General features: G+C 46.2%; 1 protein-coding gene across 2 annotated transcripts in view; it reads right to left on the reverse strand.

Annotated features, from left to right (window-relative positions):
* The window catches only part of FCHO2 (FCH and mu domain containing endocytic adaptor 2), a 1,161,485-nt gene that overhangs the window by 31,902 nt on the left and 1,110,680 nt on the right, over positions 1–18,903 (reverse strand). For both annotated transcript variants that reach the window (XM_086960798.1, XM_086960797.1), the window contains exon 24: positions 15,186–15,350. In XM_086960798.1, coding sequence (XP_086816924.1) covers positions 15,186–15,350 — 165 coding nt within the window. The remainder of the gene's footprint in view (positions 1–15,185; positions 15,351–18,903) is intronic.

Genomic DNA, 18,903 nt, shown 5'->3' on the forward strand with positions numbered 1-18,903 from the left:
TCTCAAGAGTGGACATATAAGACCGAGTGGTGGGGCACCAAAGGGCCTGACCGACCCTAAAGATCAGCCGGGAACGGAATGGGAAAGCCCAGAAACGTGGGAGCCCCCAGTGCAACAAAAATGGCCAACTAAGCAGTCATAAGCAGAAGAAACAGCGAAGCCTACATTAGGAGCAATTATGGTGGCTATTCAAGACTTAAAAATAGCACTAGAGCCTAAAATGGACGCTTAGCAGATCGAAACGAACTTGATCTGAGCTGACCTGCATAAACTCTCCGAAAAAGTAATGACAGCTGAAACAAATATAACTCAATTCCAATCAACCACGAAGTGCCTGGAAGCTCAAGTGTAGATGCTTACCCAGCAGGCTACTGAAATTGCGAAATTAGAAGGCCAAGAAGGAAGAGCGAGAAGGAACAACATTAGGGTGGTGGGGGTCCCGGAGGGGGCGGAGGTCCCAAGTGTGGATCTATTTTTAGAGGACTTTAACCGGAAAGATTTGAAGCCCAAGAGACTCTCCAATTTCCTTTCGATGGAAAGGGCCCACAGTGCACCAATACCGCCGCCAAGACTGGGATTTCCCCCAAGGACAATTATAGCAAAAGTCTTCAATTACAGAGACCGCAATGCAATAATCCAGGCTGCTAGTTGCATGAGACATCTGACTGGAAAAGCCCAAATCTTCTTTTTCCCAGACTTAACACTACATGTGCAATGGCAAAGACGTAGCTTTGAAGCAGTGAAACAGGAAATGAGAGACCGCAAACTTAAATATATTATGCTTTTCCCAGCAAAACTACAAGTGATAGCAGAAGGCAAGACATGGCACTTCGCAGCTCCAGAAGAGGCCTGGGAGTGGTTGGAGGGTCGGCGACCAGCAACAAGAGTATAAAGCAAAGGTAGGACCCATGGCCATGAACGAAAGGCCAAGAAAATCGCACGGCAAGTCAGGAGCCACATATACGAGACGAGATCGAAGAGCCGGCTCCCGGAGCAAGTGGAAAAGAGGGAGAGTAAGACGCAGCAATCAGAAGTAAGGTAAAAGTGTGCCTGAGTCAAGAGACTGCTAGTGGGATAAAGAGAACAGGAGTCCATCTTGTTACAGATAGTGTCACGGCAGTGGACATGATACATAAGTGGAGTCAACGTAAGGTAATAAGCTCAGCAAGGGAATATAAATAAATGATTGCGCGAAGAAGGATTTATCCCGAGGGTGCAGTTTTTGGTGTCGGTTTCTCCTCCGTGGTAAACCCCCATTGGAGCAGCCGAGACACCCCCGGCCATAGTTGTTTGATTTATGTTCTAGGGCGACAGGCACTCTGCGGGATGGGAAGTTGGGGATTGCACAACCTTAGTGGCATGGTAACAGGGTGGGGGTGGTGAGGGGGGTAGGGTTTCAGTTGTTAGTTTATACAGATACCTTATTGGTGAAGTTTAAAGCTCAGGGAGAACACAGGGGAGATGGTTGATACCAAATAAGAACACTATGTAGCATACAGAGGCATGAGCATGCCATATTTCGGACACGATCGGCTCAGAGACTTTATCAGCAATGGAGAACTGCATAACATTGATGAATTATATGACAGTGTGGTCCTGGCAAGTTAAAAACGTTCATTGGTCTTACAATCCATCAAACGATACTTGCCGGAAATTGTTCTTTTGCAGGAAATGCATTTAAAAGGCAACCAATGTAAAGCTCTGAGTAGATTTGGTTATACCTTACTGGCACATGCAGGGTACACTACAGGATCCAGGGGAGTGGGGGTGCTCATCAGTAAAACACTTCCATTTGTTCTAGGGAAGGTATGTGCAGAAACATTGGGTAGATATGTTAGCGGTTAGTGGGACATGAGAAGGGAAGAGGCTAACCACATGCTCCCTCTATGTTCCTCCAAGGCTGCAGACTACCACACTAGAGACGTTGGGCCCTCTGCTCCTGGAACTCCTGGAAGGGTGTTTAGTTTTAGGAGGAGACATGAATAATATCATATCCATGGAGATGGATGTTACCGGACAGGCAGCAACAGGCAGAAGAGTGGGCCCATTGGGGGGCTTCCTAAGGGCGATGGGACTGGGCGACACCAACACCCAGCAGAGCGACAATACACACATCTGTTGGCAGTAAGTGGGAGCCTTTCATGATTGGACTACATGATAACACAGCTCACATGTTTGGGAGAATTATTGGGCGTTGGATCACTCCCCTGTGGAAGCAGGACTCATTAGCCCTAGGACAGACTATACACTACCCCCACCGACAGACCCATGGTTATTCAGAGATGGTGATACGAAGAAGGAAGCAGAATTATTTTTCGCTCAAAATGTGGGATCAGAAGACTCCAAAGTGACACTTTGGGAGGCATTTAAAATGGTGCTCTGAGGTAGAATCCAAGCATGTGTGGGTGCCAAAAAGAAAGAGAAATACCTTAAGTGTCAAACCCTGGAAGAGGATATAATGAGGCTGGAGACCCAGGCAGATGGGGGGGGGGGGCTGTCTCAGTGGACGAGCAGCATCGAATGCGGCTCCGCCAAAAAGAACTACAAGACTTGCTGGAAGATTGTGCCAGAACCCAGGTGTTCGCCACACAGCACAGGCTATATATTACGCAGGAGACAAAGCAAATAAAGTACTTGCCTGGTTGGATAAGGGAAGACCGGACGGTAAATAGGTGCCCAGATTAATAGATGGAAAGGGCCAAAATTATGTCACAGGGAAAGACGTGGCAGAGAAATTTGCAACTTACAATGAAGGAATATATGCCTGCTCTTCAGTGAAAACAGAGCAGGACTGCAGTGACTTTCTACACGATATTGCATTACCACGGTTGTCAGAGGAAGACAGAGAGATGTTCGAGGGAAACGACAGAAGAAATAAAGCCAGCATCCCGCTCACTGCAATTGGGTCAGGGCCGGCCCTAGGCATGTGCAAAGTGTGCACCTGCACAGGGCCGCCAAACCCCAGGGGGCCGCCACGACGGGGATCGGAAGGATCGTTCGTGGCACTGGCGGCCCCCTGGCAGGATTTGGCGGCCTCCGGCTCCGACCCCGGCGGGGGGCGGGGGGGGGGCATGTCGAGGTGATTGGCCAACTGTCTACGCTGTCCGGATGTTACCGCGCGTGGCGCACCAGTGCTGCCACAACAACAAGTAAAAGTGAAAGTAGAAGTATTAGTAGATCATATGACGACACGAAGGAGAGTGGACCACGTGACTCTTCATCGTGAGACTCGTCGTGAGTGACTGCCTGGTCGTTGTGCCTACTACCGACGAGCCGGACCGCCTGGTGCTTTGTGTGCACAGTGGAGTGCACTGAGTCTGCTGCGCCGGTCGGAAGGGAAGACATCGAGTAGACAGTCAGAGAGGTAGTCGACATCACGGTCACCACCACCGCGACCGCGTCCATGTAAGTTTTTTTTACTGTGCCAGGCCTCCTCTGACCTCTGCCATGCCATCCCTAACCAGTGGCAGTGCCAGGCTAGCTTTGCTCGCTTCCTCTAGCGGTGTACCGTTATTGTCAGGCCTCCTTTGTCGTTCCTCGTCAGCAGTTGCCAGGCCTCATCTGCAAATGCCAATCCCGGCCTCATCCACACATTACAGAAATGATAAATGCTTAACCTGCCATGCCATCGAATCTCCCTCAATGTTATGGCACGTTGTATCGCCCGCTAGAATTTACTACTTACTTCACCCAAACTAGAGCTGATGCACACACCTCTCCCTCGGAACGGAAGAGATGCACACAAGATGGAAATGGAGCGAGCTCCTTTGGAGTGTGCGACCCTCCCTCAAAAAGTGTAATAATGACCGAGGCGAGGACAGATGTGCATGAAAATGTCCTGGGCGAATTTCCACTTTTCAAAGTGACGAAAGCGTTTCCACTGCATCTCTGTGCAGTTTCCTTTTCCAGCGAAGCAACCCGTTTCCGCCTCAGCCTGTTTTATTTTAGCGTGCACTGCAAGCACTGGCCAATTACTTATTCATTTTACACAAAGGCAGACATTTAGGGCTGATTTCGGTTAGGCTTCTGATGTTTGGCTTTGACTTGCATTACATGGTACATTTTGTAGAGGCAGAGCTCATCGATGTGTTGTGATGTAGATAAACTACATAGAAACACTCCTATTCCTGCATTGATATGTTTGCCCCATTGCAGAGCTCTAATTCTAAAATATTCACAATGCTCTCTAAATCTCAAATGTCCTGGGAACAGAGAACAAGACCTGAAACATTTTAGTATGGACAAAAGCTATGTTGATACGTGAATGGGTGAATGGATGACTGCATTATTCAGGAAGATGGATGATGGAGAGAATAGGAATGAATTAAGACGGTGCAGATGGGTGGATTATGTAGTGGATGGATTGGATGGACGTATAGATGAGTAGATTTTAGTAGACACATGTATGGATGGACAGCTGCGTGCTTGTATGAATGAATGGCTCTTGTGTGCATGGGTGATTCGGTAGATGGATGGATGGGTGGGTGTTAAGATGGAAGAACATGAGCAATCTCTTGTACACTGTCCACATTCTGAATAATGAAATGTTAACATGTCTGCTGAGCATCAGTATTGCATGAGCTGTAGCTTGCTGCATTTGCCAGAGGTAAAGGGGCAATATACAGAAGTTGCTGCCTGACACCCAAATAAATACCAGGAAAGTCTTGGAGAAACTCTGGAGATAGTTTGAACGAGTTGGAGGTCTTCAGATACAAACAATCTCTAGTCTTTGATACAATCCATTTGAGCATCTGTCAAGGTTTAGCTCATGTCAGTGGTAAGGTAATAGTATTCTCCCACATCATTATAGGAGCTGTTTGTCTGGTGCTACACAAGCCATGTAGACCACTCTCCTGCCAAACTCATCAGCCTTCTCTGATATACATTAGATAAAATGCGCCTCAGCTCCTCGTCCTTTCACTTATACCATAAACCAATCCTGTGGCAATACCATCCATTGGTATATACTGCACCAGGCACTAGCTGTATGTATTCAGGCAGTATTACTGCAAATACCAGGACACTTGTAAAGAGACACTACACCACTATATTCCCACTTCACTGGAAAGGAGGTGACTGCCCCCTCCACCTGAGACTCATTGTCCAAACTTACCCCCAGTATGCACGTACCAAACTTAGCGTTCTACCCAACCACTGAAAGCACTTTGGCGCCTTGTCAGATGTATGATATTCTGTATAAATTAAGATTCAAAATAATGCTTAATCCACTACGCAAGGGCTTTTAAAGATTAACTGAATGTCATATTATGATATGGGTATTTATATAACACATCTTCTGTCATTGGAATAACTTTACAGTGCTATCAGAAGCTCACAGGCTTTCTAATTGTGTTTCTGAGGTTTTCAACACACTTGAGTGTGATTCAGCTTGTGATGATAATGCCAATAAGGTAACCGTGTCATGCTCATTGACTTTTGGGGATATAATCTTGATGTCTGAAATAGTGGAGTTGAACACCTTGGCGATGTAAGTTATGTATCCTTTTGGTTGGTAGGCATGTCCCTTGCCTGATAGATCAGATCAGTAATGTGATATAATAATCTTTATTTTGTATGGTTAGTTAAAACTTTTACAATATACAATATAATAAACATGAATCCAGGTTATAAAAGTAGACAGATTTTAAGATACTATGAAGTCCAGTTAAGAATGAATAAATACATAAAATACAGAATTGATTACCATGTGCCTTCAAGTGCATGCAGCGATCTAATTACATATAACAGTTGTAAGAAAGAGCAGGAGCAGCTAATTGCAGCTAATTGTTTATTGGTAATGCAAATGATACCTTCCCTGTAGGAGAGAACTGTGGGGGATTAACAGAGGCATGTGAGCCAAGTGACAGCCCACTGCTCTAGAGCTTTTAAGACTGACTTACAGAGCCACCCTGGGAACCACCTAAGGGCATAAACCTTTTATATGCAAGATGGGCAAATTTCATCAATCAGATGTTTATTTAGGACTGTGTTTTCTGGATTAAGTGCTGCTTTGAGGCTTTGCCGATAGGATCGAACTTCAAGCCTGTTCCTATCAGCCCAGAGACTTATTTTTCGCTTGTCCAACATGACTGGGCAGATGCACAGAACCTGCTCAAGGAATTTGTCTGATTTGCCACAGCTCCTGCATCTGGTTTCTTCTTCCCCAGTGGAGTAGATGCTTTAAAAAAAGCCACTCACGGAGCCTTAGAGCCATGGATCTTAGCTTCAAGTGATTGGAATATGATCATTAATGAGAATAAGGGTTCTTCATATTCAGTCCATACTTTCCCAAAACTGTGATTTGTCAAAGGCTTCCTGCTTTCTGGAATTTGCTTGAAAATGCACCATTTCTCCACTACCTTTTCACAATTTTCACAAAAGTGACGTTCCAATGGCGCAAGGGGCCTCATAAATTAGTCCCTATATTTTTTATGGGGGAGGGCAGGAGAGAAGTCCTTTACAAATGGGAAAGAATAACTTAATGACACCAGATGAAAACCACATTAGTCCGAGGTCCTTGTCTAACATTGCATAAGAAACCTTGCTATACGGCCCGACTGGTGTTTTGCGGTGCAGGATCAATTGGCCAAGTAGGCTTCACAATGTTAGGAAGGAAGAGGAGGAAGGAGAAATGTCTTGGATTTTCAGCGCAGCGGCCTCAAAAATATTGCTGCCTGGGGCGGACCGCCCCCCGCCCCCTCCTAGCTACGCCAGTTAGGGTTAACAAAGTTCGAACCGAACCACCCCTGCCTGCCTGCCGTAGAGACCCTGCATGGAGCGAGTGAGGTAAGAGGTCAGAGGAGAGCAGCAGCAGGTTCAGAGGGGTGGGTGGCTGAGTCTGTGGCTCCAGTGGTATCAAAAAGACTTGGAATGACACTGCGTAGAGAGAGAGAATGAGGGATCAGTAAAGATAGGCAGAGAGAGGAAAGTTGGTTGAGATAAATAGCCAGATGTGAGATGAGGAGAGAAAAAGATCATGTTCCCGGTGGAGTGGGACCTTCCAAGGTAGGGGCCTTGGGCAAATGCACACTTTGCCTGAGGGTGAGTTCGCCCTGTTGGAATTTAATCTTCTGATCTGCATGTCACACCAAGAGCAAATGTTTAACTTCACAAACCAAGCACCAATGTGGATAGTTTTTTGGCGTGGTGCTGCTGGGAAAAGCAGAAAAACATCAGTGTACATGGGTGCTTCAGTGACCACATTGCTCGTCCTGTGGCTCAGAGAGGTACCTTCTCTTTTGTACTGCCAGTCACCGGTGTATTCAACAGTGTAGCCTTTGACCGTGTCATGTATGTGCATGTAACTTACATGACCGAGGTAACTATTAGCGGCAATACTACGTGTCTCTCGGACATCTTTCAAGTGCTCGCCGTCCTTTTTCCCCAGCACCCCCATGCCCCCCAAGGGGCGGCAATCTGAGGGATAGCCCCGGGCGCCACAAGCTCTAGCTACGCCCCTGTTGCTAACTTAAATCACTGCATCCTAGGTAGTCTAGTGGGAGCCGAAATAAAAGCCAAAACAAATGGTTGCCCTTCTTCTGACTCCGAGTCCGACATGTAAAAAATAACTTCAGAGAGAAGATGATACTAGTGCGGGGTGTGACGCAGGCAGCTGAAGCAGATGCTTGGTGCTGGTTTTCCTGCCCGAGTGAGAGCATGCTGTGCTGGGGATAACGCTGAGTGAGAAAAAACAGTGACGGCGGAGCCGGCGACTCACTTCTTTTCAAATAATGGCAGCGTTGTTGTTTTCAGTTTCACTTGCTTGCCCAGCCAGCCAGCAGTTTGGATCCCAGGGCCGTCAATCTTAGCCCTACTACGGTCCGGACCCCCTCTTCCGGGGCCCCCACCTACACTCTCTGCACAGGGCCACCATGAGCCTAGAGCCGGCCCTGATTGGGTAAAGCAGTGGGACCGAATGTTCTCCCGTTGGAAATGTATAAATGTCTATTGGAAGGCACAGCAGATCATATGCTACACATGCTGAAAGAGGGAAGAAAAGAGGGATACTCCCTCAGATAAGAGGACAGCAGTAATAGCTGCAATACCAAAAGAGGGTAAACCACCTACAGAATGCGGTTCGTACAGACCAATCTCCCTGTTTAATTATGAAGTAAAGGTTTTGGCGAAACTCCTATCCCTGCAATTGGGCAAGTTGATTACCTCACTTGTATACCCTGATCAATCGGGGTTTATGCCCCATAGGGGAACCAGATTTAACCTACGTAGATTGTTTGGGGTCCTTCACCTTACAGAGGCAATCTCAGACCAACAGGTGGCGCTCCTGTCTTTAGATGCCAGAATGGCCTTTAATAGTGTGGATTTGAACTATATCTTTGCAGTGCTAGACAAACTGGGATTTGGACCAGTGTTCAAAGGGTGGGTTACGCTGATCTATCAACAGCCCCTGCCCAGAGTACGAGTCAACCCCACAGAGTCAAGGGCATTCCCTCTCCGAAAGGGAACAAGGCAGGGATGCCCACTGTCCCCACTGCTGTTTGTCCTGGCCCTGGAGTATCTGGCGCGGCATGGGTATTTCAGGACCCTCTGATTTGGGGACTCCTGATTGGGGAGGAATGGGAGGAACCCATCTGGTTATATGCGGATGATGTCCTACTATATGTTAAGAAACCACAGCAGTCAATCAACAGAATACTGCAGATATTCCAAATCTACAGGAAATACTCAGGATACCAAATTAACTGGAATAAATCATTGCTCTTTCCACAGGCAGGGGGTGCCCCAGAGCTAACTTCTAGGTGTACGGTGCCAGTTGAGATGAAGGGTTTCAAGTATTTAGGAATATACGTAATGGAAGTGCTCAGGAGTTCTATCGCCATAATCTGGGGTCACAGCTAGATAGATACATTGTGGATGGGAAGAACTGGCAGACCCTGCCCCTTACTTTGATGGGGCGAGCGAAGATGATGGCCCTCCGCCGTTTATTATAAGCACTGCAAAATACACCAAACAATGTACCTCCACTATTCTTTCAAAGAGTAGAGGCAGAGTTGGTTGCTGTGGGGAGGAGGCGCACCACGAATAGCGCTACACAAATTGCAGAGAGTGGTCTATGAGGGAGGGTTAGAAATACCAGACATCCAAAGCTCCTACTGGGTGGCCGAATTTGTAACAGTAAATGGCTGGATGTTTGGAGAGTGAGTGGAACCAGACTACAGGGTGGACAGACTAGCCATAAGCAATGGAGGGCCTCAATTGATACTGTAAACCAAATGACTAGCAAGGAACTTACCACAACAAACCCAGACAGTGGCATTTGCCTGGCGGGAGGCCACGAAATACTTAGGGTGGGAGGGTAAGTTTACAGGGATGATCCCACTCTGGAATGGCGCTTGGTTGGGAAAAGTGAGTAAACTAAAGGTATTTACGAAATGGGAGCTTTTAGGCATTGAGACGCTAGGAGACATATGGAGGTGTCAAGCCTACATTACATTTATGACCCGGCAAACGGAATTTGAGATAGGAAAAGGAGAGTGGTTGCAGTACGTGCAGCTAGGACATGCTATACGCAATTATCTAAGGGAAGGGGAGACACTGGAAATAGCCTCGCCGTTAGTGGATAGAATACTGACCAAGCCATTGCATGAAAAGACATTTCCCTGATATATAAAAAAAATAACTAACAACGCCCATGAAATATTGGGTTCACAGAGAGCCACCTGTGAGGGGGACATTGATCCACTTGAAGATAAGGAATGGATAGAAGCATTACAAGGCCCAAGAGAGGTGGCGATAAGGACAAAATTCCAACTCATTCAGTTGAAGGTCCTTCACCGAGTAAACTACCCCAAAACGGTGTTACACTGAATGAGGTGAAGTGAAGATGCACAGTGTCAGAGAGGATGTGGAATGGAGATGACCTTCTATCATTTGATATGGGGCAGCCCAAGGTTATAAGAGTTTTTGAACTGAGTTGGGGAAGTACTAACAGTAGTTACAGGAGAAGACGTACAGCTGACACCAAAATGGTTTTTAGTTATGATTACCGGGGAGGAAGACTGGCCCAGACACACAAGGCAGTGGGTGGCTTTGGCATTGGGAGTGGCAAAGCAGAAAGTTGTGAGGAAATGGGGAGCAACCGAGATTCCGGTGATTGGAGAGTGAAAAACTGACTTAGCCTGGTGCAGGCAAGCAGAACAAACAATATACAAGAGGAAATGGGAGATGATATGGGGAGCCTGGCAGACCTACAGAGGTCTATGAGGGAAGTAGTGTAGCATAGGTTTATACATGGAATGAGTTGCTAAGGTAAAGATTTATGTACCATTGATGACATGAGAAAAGGAAATACTGTCATTCAATGTAACTGTCTCCCGATTCCACTAATTGCTGAGCATATGCTAATAAAAAAGAATTGGAAAAAAAGATGGCCTTTTGGGGAACTCCAATGCACCAAAGTGTTGACACTGCATATTCTTGCCAGTGGTGAAGAGATCGAACTAGGGTTCTCCCTTTTAATGGAAAATGTGCTGCACCACCTGCCATTCGTGATCTCTAGCTGAGATGGTCCTGAGTTTGTACACCCAGGGATTTAAAGATCCCACCAGGTTGTGTACTATCAGGTAGATGCACTTTCGCCAGATCTAGATTCGCAGGGGGAGCCCAGGTCCTCCTAGTGCTGAGTTCAGGACCCCATCCTGCCCAATAGTTGTAATACCAGATTGCGGTGGGGTTATCCGTGAAGGGCTAAACCGGCCTCCTCCTTAAGTAGAGTAGGAATTCTCTCAATGTCAAGTGAATGGCCTGAAACTCCAGCAAGCAGATGTGGAGGTGGGTCTCTGCCAGAAATCAAAGCCCTCTGATCTCCACCTCTTTCAGATGAATTCCCCAACCAAACACTGGCAGATCCGTCATCACCATCTTCCCTGGGAAGGATAGAGAGAGGGGTCGGCCACTGTTGCGATTTCGGTTGAGCAGCCACCACTGCAAATCTTTTGTAGTTTCGTCAAAAACCTAGCTGGAATCTGACAAGTTCACCTAAGCTGCCCCCACTGAAACTTCAGATCCCACTGCAGAGCTCGCTTATGCCATCTCGCATGGTAGAGAATAGAATATAGGAGGTCCGATGACCAAGAAGCCTCAGATCCATCCTCCCTGAGATCCAGGATAGAAACTGAAACATTGGATCATGGTCTGAATGTCTTGGACCCGTTAATCTGTAGGGCTCTAATGAAAGGGAGGCACTGTGAAGGAGTCAGGTGTTACTTCAGCAGATTAAGTGTGAACCCCAGCAATGTGAACAGATTCACACTTGTTTGGATGTGGTTCACGACTGACTGTAGTGAGCCCGCCTACAGAAACCACTTGTTGATGTAGGGGAAGACTGGTATCCTTGAACTCTGAAGATAGACAGTAACCACCGCCTTTATCTTTCTTAACACTGGTGATGCCATGAAGGAGCACAACAAACTGAAAAAGCTCAAGGCCTACCATGGCTCACAGGGAGCGTGTTTGGACCTGGAATGCAGGGGTATGTAAACAGGCGTACTGCAGGCTCAACGCAATTATCTTAGATTCAAAACAGATAGGACACTGGCCAGTGTGAGAATCTTGAATTTGAACTTTAGCAGAAAGATACAGAGGGTCCGAAGGTCTAAAAATACAGTAGAGGCCCCCGCCCTCCTTTGGCAGAAGAAAATACCAGGAACAGCACCTACATCCAACATCCAAAGCCACAACCCTCTTTGTGAGTCTGTGCTTCCTGAAGCAAATTGGACAAGCGGTTCTTTAAATTATGCTCTTATAAGAGTGGAAGATGCGGTGGGATGGAAAGGAATGGCAGGAAATAGTCTTGTTGGACTATCTGCAGCACTCACATGTCAGATGTACTTGTTTGCCACCCGTGGATAAACTATCAGATCCTGCCTCCCATGGGGTTGGTTGTATGCCGATATGAGTAAACTAAAGCGGCTTGTAGGCTACTGCTGGAGGGATTGGGAACAAGGATGTTTACTTTTCATGTGGGCTTTGCCATTGTCTGCTGGTTCCCATACCCGAAGGGACTGGGGTGCTTACTGATGGGGTGGTGGGCCTTGATGATGTCGGTTGACAAACCCCTTTGCGATGGTTTGAAAGGGGCAAAATTGCTGTTGATACTGCCTTGAGGGTCTAAAAAGACTAAGGGAAAATGCAGTACCTCTACTCTTTTTAATACACTTCAGTACATAGTGAAGCAACTTGCCAAAATAAATCTGTCCTCATGTAATGCAACAGGTGTAAAGCGCTCTGATACCCGATTCGGGTCAAGTTCGAGCTATATAAAACTCTGTAAAAAAAAAAAAAAAAAGGAAGAAAAGAAGAAAGAGATGAGACCCATCTAAAGGTATGCCCATGAGTGATACCTGAACGTCACCTAAGAATCTCATCTGCAGGAGCACTATAGTAGACCAACCGCTCTTCCAAAGCCACCTGCTGTGTCTAGGCATGACTGGATGACAGACTTGGCCATATTCTGGTCATCTTAAGGATCTGCACCAAATTAGGGCGATATTACTCCGGGACAGCAGGTATGATTTAAGCAACCCCATAAGGCAATGGGAATACCTGCCTAGCAAGCAGTTGGTGTTGACAAAACAAAGGGCGGGGCAAACAGAAGAAAACCTCTTCTTTTCAAATACTTTAATTCTCTTTGACTCTCTGTTTCAGGGGGGCTAGTCGGGAAAGAATTGGAGAAAGCCTTGCTGTTAGGCTTCTGCATCTGAAGAGCAGGATGGATCTGTGGCGACAGGGTTTATTTCAACTGCCCATTAGGGTGTCAGTCAAGGCTCATTGAAGGTTAGTGAGGGTTTGGATCAAGATACTCTAAGCTGTAGCACATCTGTGAGGACATTAGTCTTCATCTCAATGGAAGGTATCTGGAGATCCAAGACCTTTGCGGCTTATGGCCAACGAAGAAGATTCCTCAGTAGAAGGCTCAAAATGTGAGCCCATCCCTATGTAAGGGGAAGTGTCCAATCTACTGGCCTTTTGGAGGTCCATATAAGAATTCTTGTAATCAAACTGAGAGACAAATTCATCCCTACCATCGTTGCCAAATGTTCGTTAACTCAGGTCAGAGTCAGATCTGAAAAGCTGGTGGAGCACTGGAGGGCAGATCCTCAGCAAGGGAACTGTTTTGTCAGAGTCAAACTGCATTGGAGCCGGAACGCAGCTTCTGCGAGGTGGAGATGGATACATTTTGAGTCAGGCAGGGCAATAGGATCGATGTCTTCCTCCGGCATTTGCGGCATTGATGCTGGCATTGATGTGAAAGAAACAGGTAAGGATCTTGGTTACAGGTGTGGAGTTGGCTCTGGAGCTGAACCCCAATCGGGTTTGAGAGGCACAGATGGCATCGACGGAGGACCCGCTGATGGTAACCTGAATAGATGCCACCTCGGATCAGTAGGGCCCGGAAAAGCCGCTAGGGATAACAAAGAGGTGAAGCATGGCTTTCTTGAATGCCTTCATCTGTTGAGGCATTGTGATGGACCCCGAAATTCGGGGTGAATCGGAACCAGCTGCAGAATATGTTCCTCAGGGGACAGGGAGCAAGATCAAGAGGCATCTTGATGTCCTCATCATTTCTCAGATGGAGAGTGGTGAGGCTGAGATGAGGCCTGCTTAGACTTCTCGTGCTTCTTTTTTTACCTGACTTGACTGAAGACTTGGATTGTGACAATGACCTGTCGCAAGACAGGCCCCTAGGGTGGGAACAAGTCCATGTCCTTGTCCCCAACTTTAAGCAGGAACAGGTCTTATGTTAATTCCTGCAGTGTTCGGTGATGTGAAGCTTGAGTTCAAAGTCGCGGATCTCCTTCTAGTTCATCACAGTAAAACAGTGTTTCACCTGGTTTTCTTTAGAAACATTCCTGAATCAGCAAAGTAGAATTCAGATCATTCCATAAATGCACCAACAAGATAAGTAAAGTAAGAAATCAATGTAAGCCAAAAACCTCGCCCTGTGTTACTAGGACGTTTTTAATGTATCAAAAGTATATACAATCCCAGATGGACTATCCAGAAGATTATATACAAAAAGCCAAATTCAAACAATCAGTAGACAAAAGACAGAAGAAAAAGTGCTCGGTGTCCCAGTGTGGAGTAAGTACATGGAAGTAAGGAAATTAAAAATAGTATAACATCCCTCTTTCAAATATGTATTTTCAGAAGTACATATAGGAACAATTCTAAAGTAGCATTTCAATACATTTCTCAACAATTAGTGTGCTATGTGTCAATGACGTTTCAAAGTCATTTGGAATGTAGAGTTCTTTGCAAGCCTGGGAAATTTGATGGGACCTGGTAGAGAAATAATACCCAAATTACTGAGGGCACTAAAGGGCATTCAGGTTGGCGAGATGAATGAATGGGTAAATACATGTGACATTGAGGCCACACAGTCCATATTATTCTCAGAGCAGCCCAATGGCAAGATAACTCTAAAGCTGCTATCTGAGGACGAGCATCGGCATCAGATGATGCATGTTAAATTTCCACCATAAAGTGAGAAAATGAAGGTTACCCACTCAGAGGGGAGGAAACCTAAAAACACATTAGACCGTTAATCTGGTCACCAATCATGGAGTCAACCGTGGGTAAAATAAAATATCGGGACACAAGGAAGGGTGACACTCATCAACTGAGCCAATAGTGCTCTCAAATTACTCAGGCAAAAATCTGAAACAAGTGTTTGTATTGACACAAAGGCACCACAAAGTGAGGAGAAAAGAGAATGTAATTTACTCACAGTGTTGGTGGATAACCTAAAAGTATATGTTATATCATTGGTATGGTCATCCGGTCATCAGATACAAGAAAAGCATTTGTAGGAGTATTATTTATTTGACATCAAGTAACGATTTTGAATTGCAATATTTACTTAGTTCAGCCATCACGTCCTGCATGGCGCGAAGGAATAGGGCTTCCCCAAAGATTATAATTACAAGACATAGGGTGACACTATTATGGTTTCTTGTCTGTGATGTTGGTTGTTCCTGCTTACATGTAACTCGTTGGGATGCTGAAGTGTGAGGTTACAGCCTATACACTTGTCTGGAGTAAAAAGGGCTTAGCAAAAAAGCAGCGGCGACGCTGATAACCTCTAATTATGTGTATGTTTACACTAAAGGTATATTAGTTCAGCCCGGGTTGTAAAGCAAGCCATCCAATATCTTTACATTTCTTACCAGAGGAGAAACGTTTCTTCATTAAGGAAAGCCTGTAGCCGCTCCCAACAAGTTCTAAGTCAACTCCTGATAGGGTGCCTCCTTCACTAACAAATTGCACTGCAACTGTTGTTGGTTTGCTGGGTCCCTCCGACAGATCAAACTTTGCTCTCAGAGATCCGGAACCTACAACAAAAGCACACGAGTCAGCCAGATACTACTTGAAATGTAAGTAATATGTTTTAAAGGTGAACTGCAAGGTGTTAATGCCAAATTAAAGGGGCCATCAAGTGAATGATGTCACAATACATCTCAAAACCCCAGGTGATATCAAACAAGGCAATATTCCTTGAAAGGCCTAATGTAGGCGGCTGTTAGAGATGCAGGACTGAGTAAACAATGTTTTTCTTTTCTCTACAATGGATTGACTCTTTAAGTAAAGATAAATTATAGAGTACGTACAAACTCTAAAGTGATACTAAAATTTTTTTTTAACTATATTGTAGGTTCTCCACAGTGTTTCTATCGAATAATTACTTACCTTTGGTAATGCTTTATCTGGTAGAGACTATCTAGATGAAGATTCCTTACCTTAGAATTAACCCCAAGCGTCAGACTGGATCTGGAAATTTTTCTTGAGCAGTATTTCTGTGCACCGGATGGTGGTGTTCGGCTCACAGTCATCTGTGATGGAAGTGATATGTGAGGTGCCTATATAGGTGCCATCCCAGCAAGCTGATGTCAGTTACCCTTTGAGACTTTCTACGCCAGAAGGCCGGAGCCACGATGTACACTGACCACTGCGAAACTAGAGCCCTGAAAGGGGAAAGCCCAGTTCCTAGAAATCTGTTTGCAGAGGGAGGAGATTGGGTGGGTCAGTAAGAAATCTGTGGCTAGTCTCTACCAGATAAGACATTATAGAAGAGAATTAACTTGTTCATCTGATAGAGACTTCTAGCCACAGATTTCGTACCTTAGAATAGATACCCAAGCAATACATCCCTGGAGGTGGGTCTGTGGACCAATTTCAGATGAGGAAGTTCAGCAGGACCGAACGGGCAAAATGCCCAGCCCTACAGACCTGACTGTCCAAGTGTTTGGTACATGTGTGCAAGGAAACCCACGTTACTGCTTGGCAGATGTCCAGGCCCGGAACTTCGCAGCTTTAGCTCTGGTGGATTGATCATGCAATCCATCAGAGGTTTGCCTCCTAGCCAGTGCGCAGCAGATTTTGATACAGAGCACGATTCATCATGAGACGGTTCTCTGGTGAACAGTCCGTCTTTTCTTCGCTCCCACATACCCCACGAAGAGTTGGTCGTCCACCCAGAACTCATGTGTGTGGTCAACGTAGATTGACAATGCTCTTTTTGGGTCAGACAATAAAGTCGCTCCTCTTCTCTGAAGGAATGAGCTAGGCCGTAAAAAAATAGGTAGAGTGACAGATGGGCCTACATGAAAGCAAGGGACCACTTTTGGTTAAAAGGAAGCTCTCTTACAAAACACCAGTTTGTCTGGGCAGATGCTCAGGTAAGGAGGCTTTGAGGACAATGCTTGAAGTTCACTTCCACTAGCATTCCCTGGATGGAGGGGCGGGATTTTGAATGCCAATCGGATCGCTCAGAGCTCCAACAGATTGATGTGTAGTCCGGATTACGCTGGAGATCAGAGTCCTCTGATCTCCACCTCTCCCAAAGGCCACACTATCCCAAGAGTGATGCATCTGCCATTATGGTCAGATATGGTTGGAGATGGTTTGAGGGGACTGCTGCTGACCCAATCGTGGTCCTTAACACCTTGACTGCTAAGGTAATTCCCGCTGGGTGCTGACCTCCTATGAATACCATTGTTCATGACGAGCTCAGCTCGTCATAAGCACACGACCAGTGTACTGCATGACGAGCTGAGCTCGTCATGAGCATGGAAGGGGTTACGCCACCACTGCTGATATTTGCAGTTCCCTTCGAGATCTAGATCATGTCACAGATATTCCCATGATGCTGCGTTCACTTGAACTTCAGGTCCCACTGTAGAGCCCGCATATGCCAGTGGGTATGTGTCACCAGCAGGATGCAGGAGGACATGAGGCCCAGCACTTCAGATTCAGTCTCACTGACATCCAGGATAGAGGCTGAAACATCGGTATCATAGCCTGAAAATACTGGAATTGCCATTCAGGAAGATAAGCCCAGAACTGCACCAAGTCCAGAACGGCTCCAATGAAAGGGAGCATCTGAGAGGGAGTCAGGTGTAACTTTGGCACGTTTATAGGGAACCCCAGTCAGTGAAGGGCACTGCCTTAGTCCGGAAGGGGAGACAGCCTGTGGAGAGCCCACCTTCAAAAGCCAGTCATCTAGATAGACGAAAACCAGAACCCCTGATCACCACAGATGGGCTGCAACCATAGCCATCACCTTGGTGAACACCCAAGTTGCGCTGGTGATTCCAAAGGAGAGCACGGCAAACTGAAAATGCGTGTGGCCCACCGTGAACTGCAGGTAACACTTGTGGGCAAGAGGGACGAGGATATGAAAGTATGAATGAATGAATGAATTTGGAATTTGTATTGCGCGACTTAAACCGGAGGGATCAAGGCGCATCTGATGGAAACAGCTGTGTGATCAGAGGCCCCCGACAGAGGCGAATGACAGGTAGTACTCTGCGAAAAGCCAGTTTTTTTAGACTCTTACGAAAAAGGACAAGAGACGGCTGGCCCTTTAGGTCAGCTGGAAGCGTGTTCCACAGTTTAGGGGCAAGGGAGAAGAAGGCCCACCCTACCCACCTGGCCTCGACGGTCCGGGGGATAGACAGAAGGTTTTTGTGGGCCGATCGCAGGGCCCTGCCCGGGGTATAGAAGGACACGAGAGACCCGATGTCCTCAGCACCCAGGCCACGTAGAGCACGGTAGGTAAGATAAGAACCTTAAAATTAATCCTGGCCTGCACAGGCAGCCAGTGGAGGTTTTTTCTCATCCCTGAGGCAGAGGTACGTCTGGGGGCATCAACTACAAACCTAGCTGCTGCGTTTTGGACAACTTGACGGGTCTTCATCAGGACTAGGACGGACAGAGGAACCTGGGGTGAAGATGAATGAATCATCAGTTCGATAATATCATACAGATAAAAAATTCCCAAAAAACCAAACAAATCAGTAGGGTACATTACCTAAGTAGTAAGAATGCAGCACTTCAAATAGACGAGCCACCTAAGAATAGACAAGAGCAATAGGCTAAGTGCCAAGATTCAAATATTGGCACTGTACAGCTCTATGGGGTACTCATTACAGAGAAAAGGAAGACGCACTCACCAGTCAATGGTGTGCTCCACCAGCGAAAGATATATGTATTAGATCACCTCAAGTCTATCAATGGCGAGGTTGGGTGAGATTCACTTTTAAAAGCTACAACATAAGAGGGGGAAAGTATAAGTCTTATGTATAGCCTACTAAGGTGATAGATGCACAAATGCGCCCCGTTGTACCAAACTCACCTTATGAGTGTATTATTTGAAAGGCACTCAAAACGATTTATACAGTAGGAAAAACAAAGGACGAATTTCCCCGTCAATTCTATGAAAAATATACATAACACCATATTAGTATGGTCTAGGGTGTTAAGGGCATTTCACTAAATATGCATACCTGTTGGAGATCGTCCAAAAGACCGGCCCACAATTGCGAAAACCACAGGTAAACAAAAATGTATATATGGAAATTTATGCGCAGTCTCTCGTTGGGCTCT

The sequence above is a fragment of the Lissotriton vulgaris genome, chromosome 3_1 (assembly GCF_964263255.1).
Source record: "Lissotriton vulgaris chromosome 3_1, aLisVul1.2, whole genome shotgun sequence".
NCBI classification, from domain to species: domain Eukaryota; kingdom Metazoa; phylum Chordata; class Amphibia; order Caudata; family Salamandridae; genus Lissotriton; species Lissotriton vulgaris.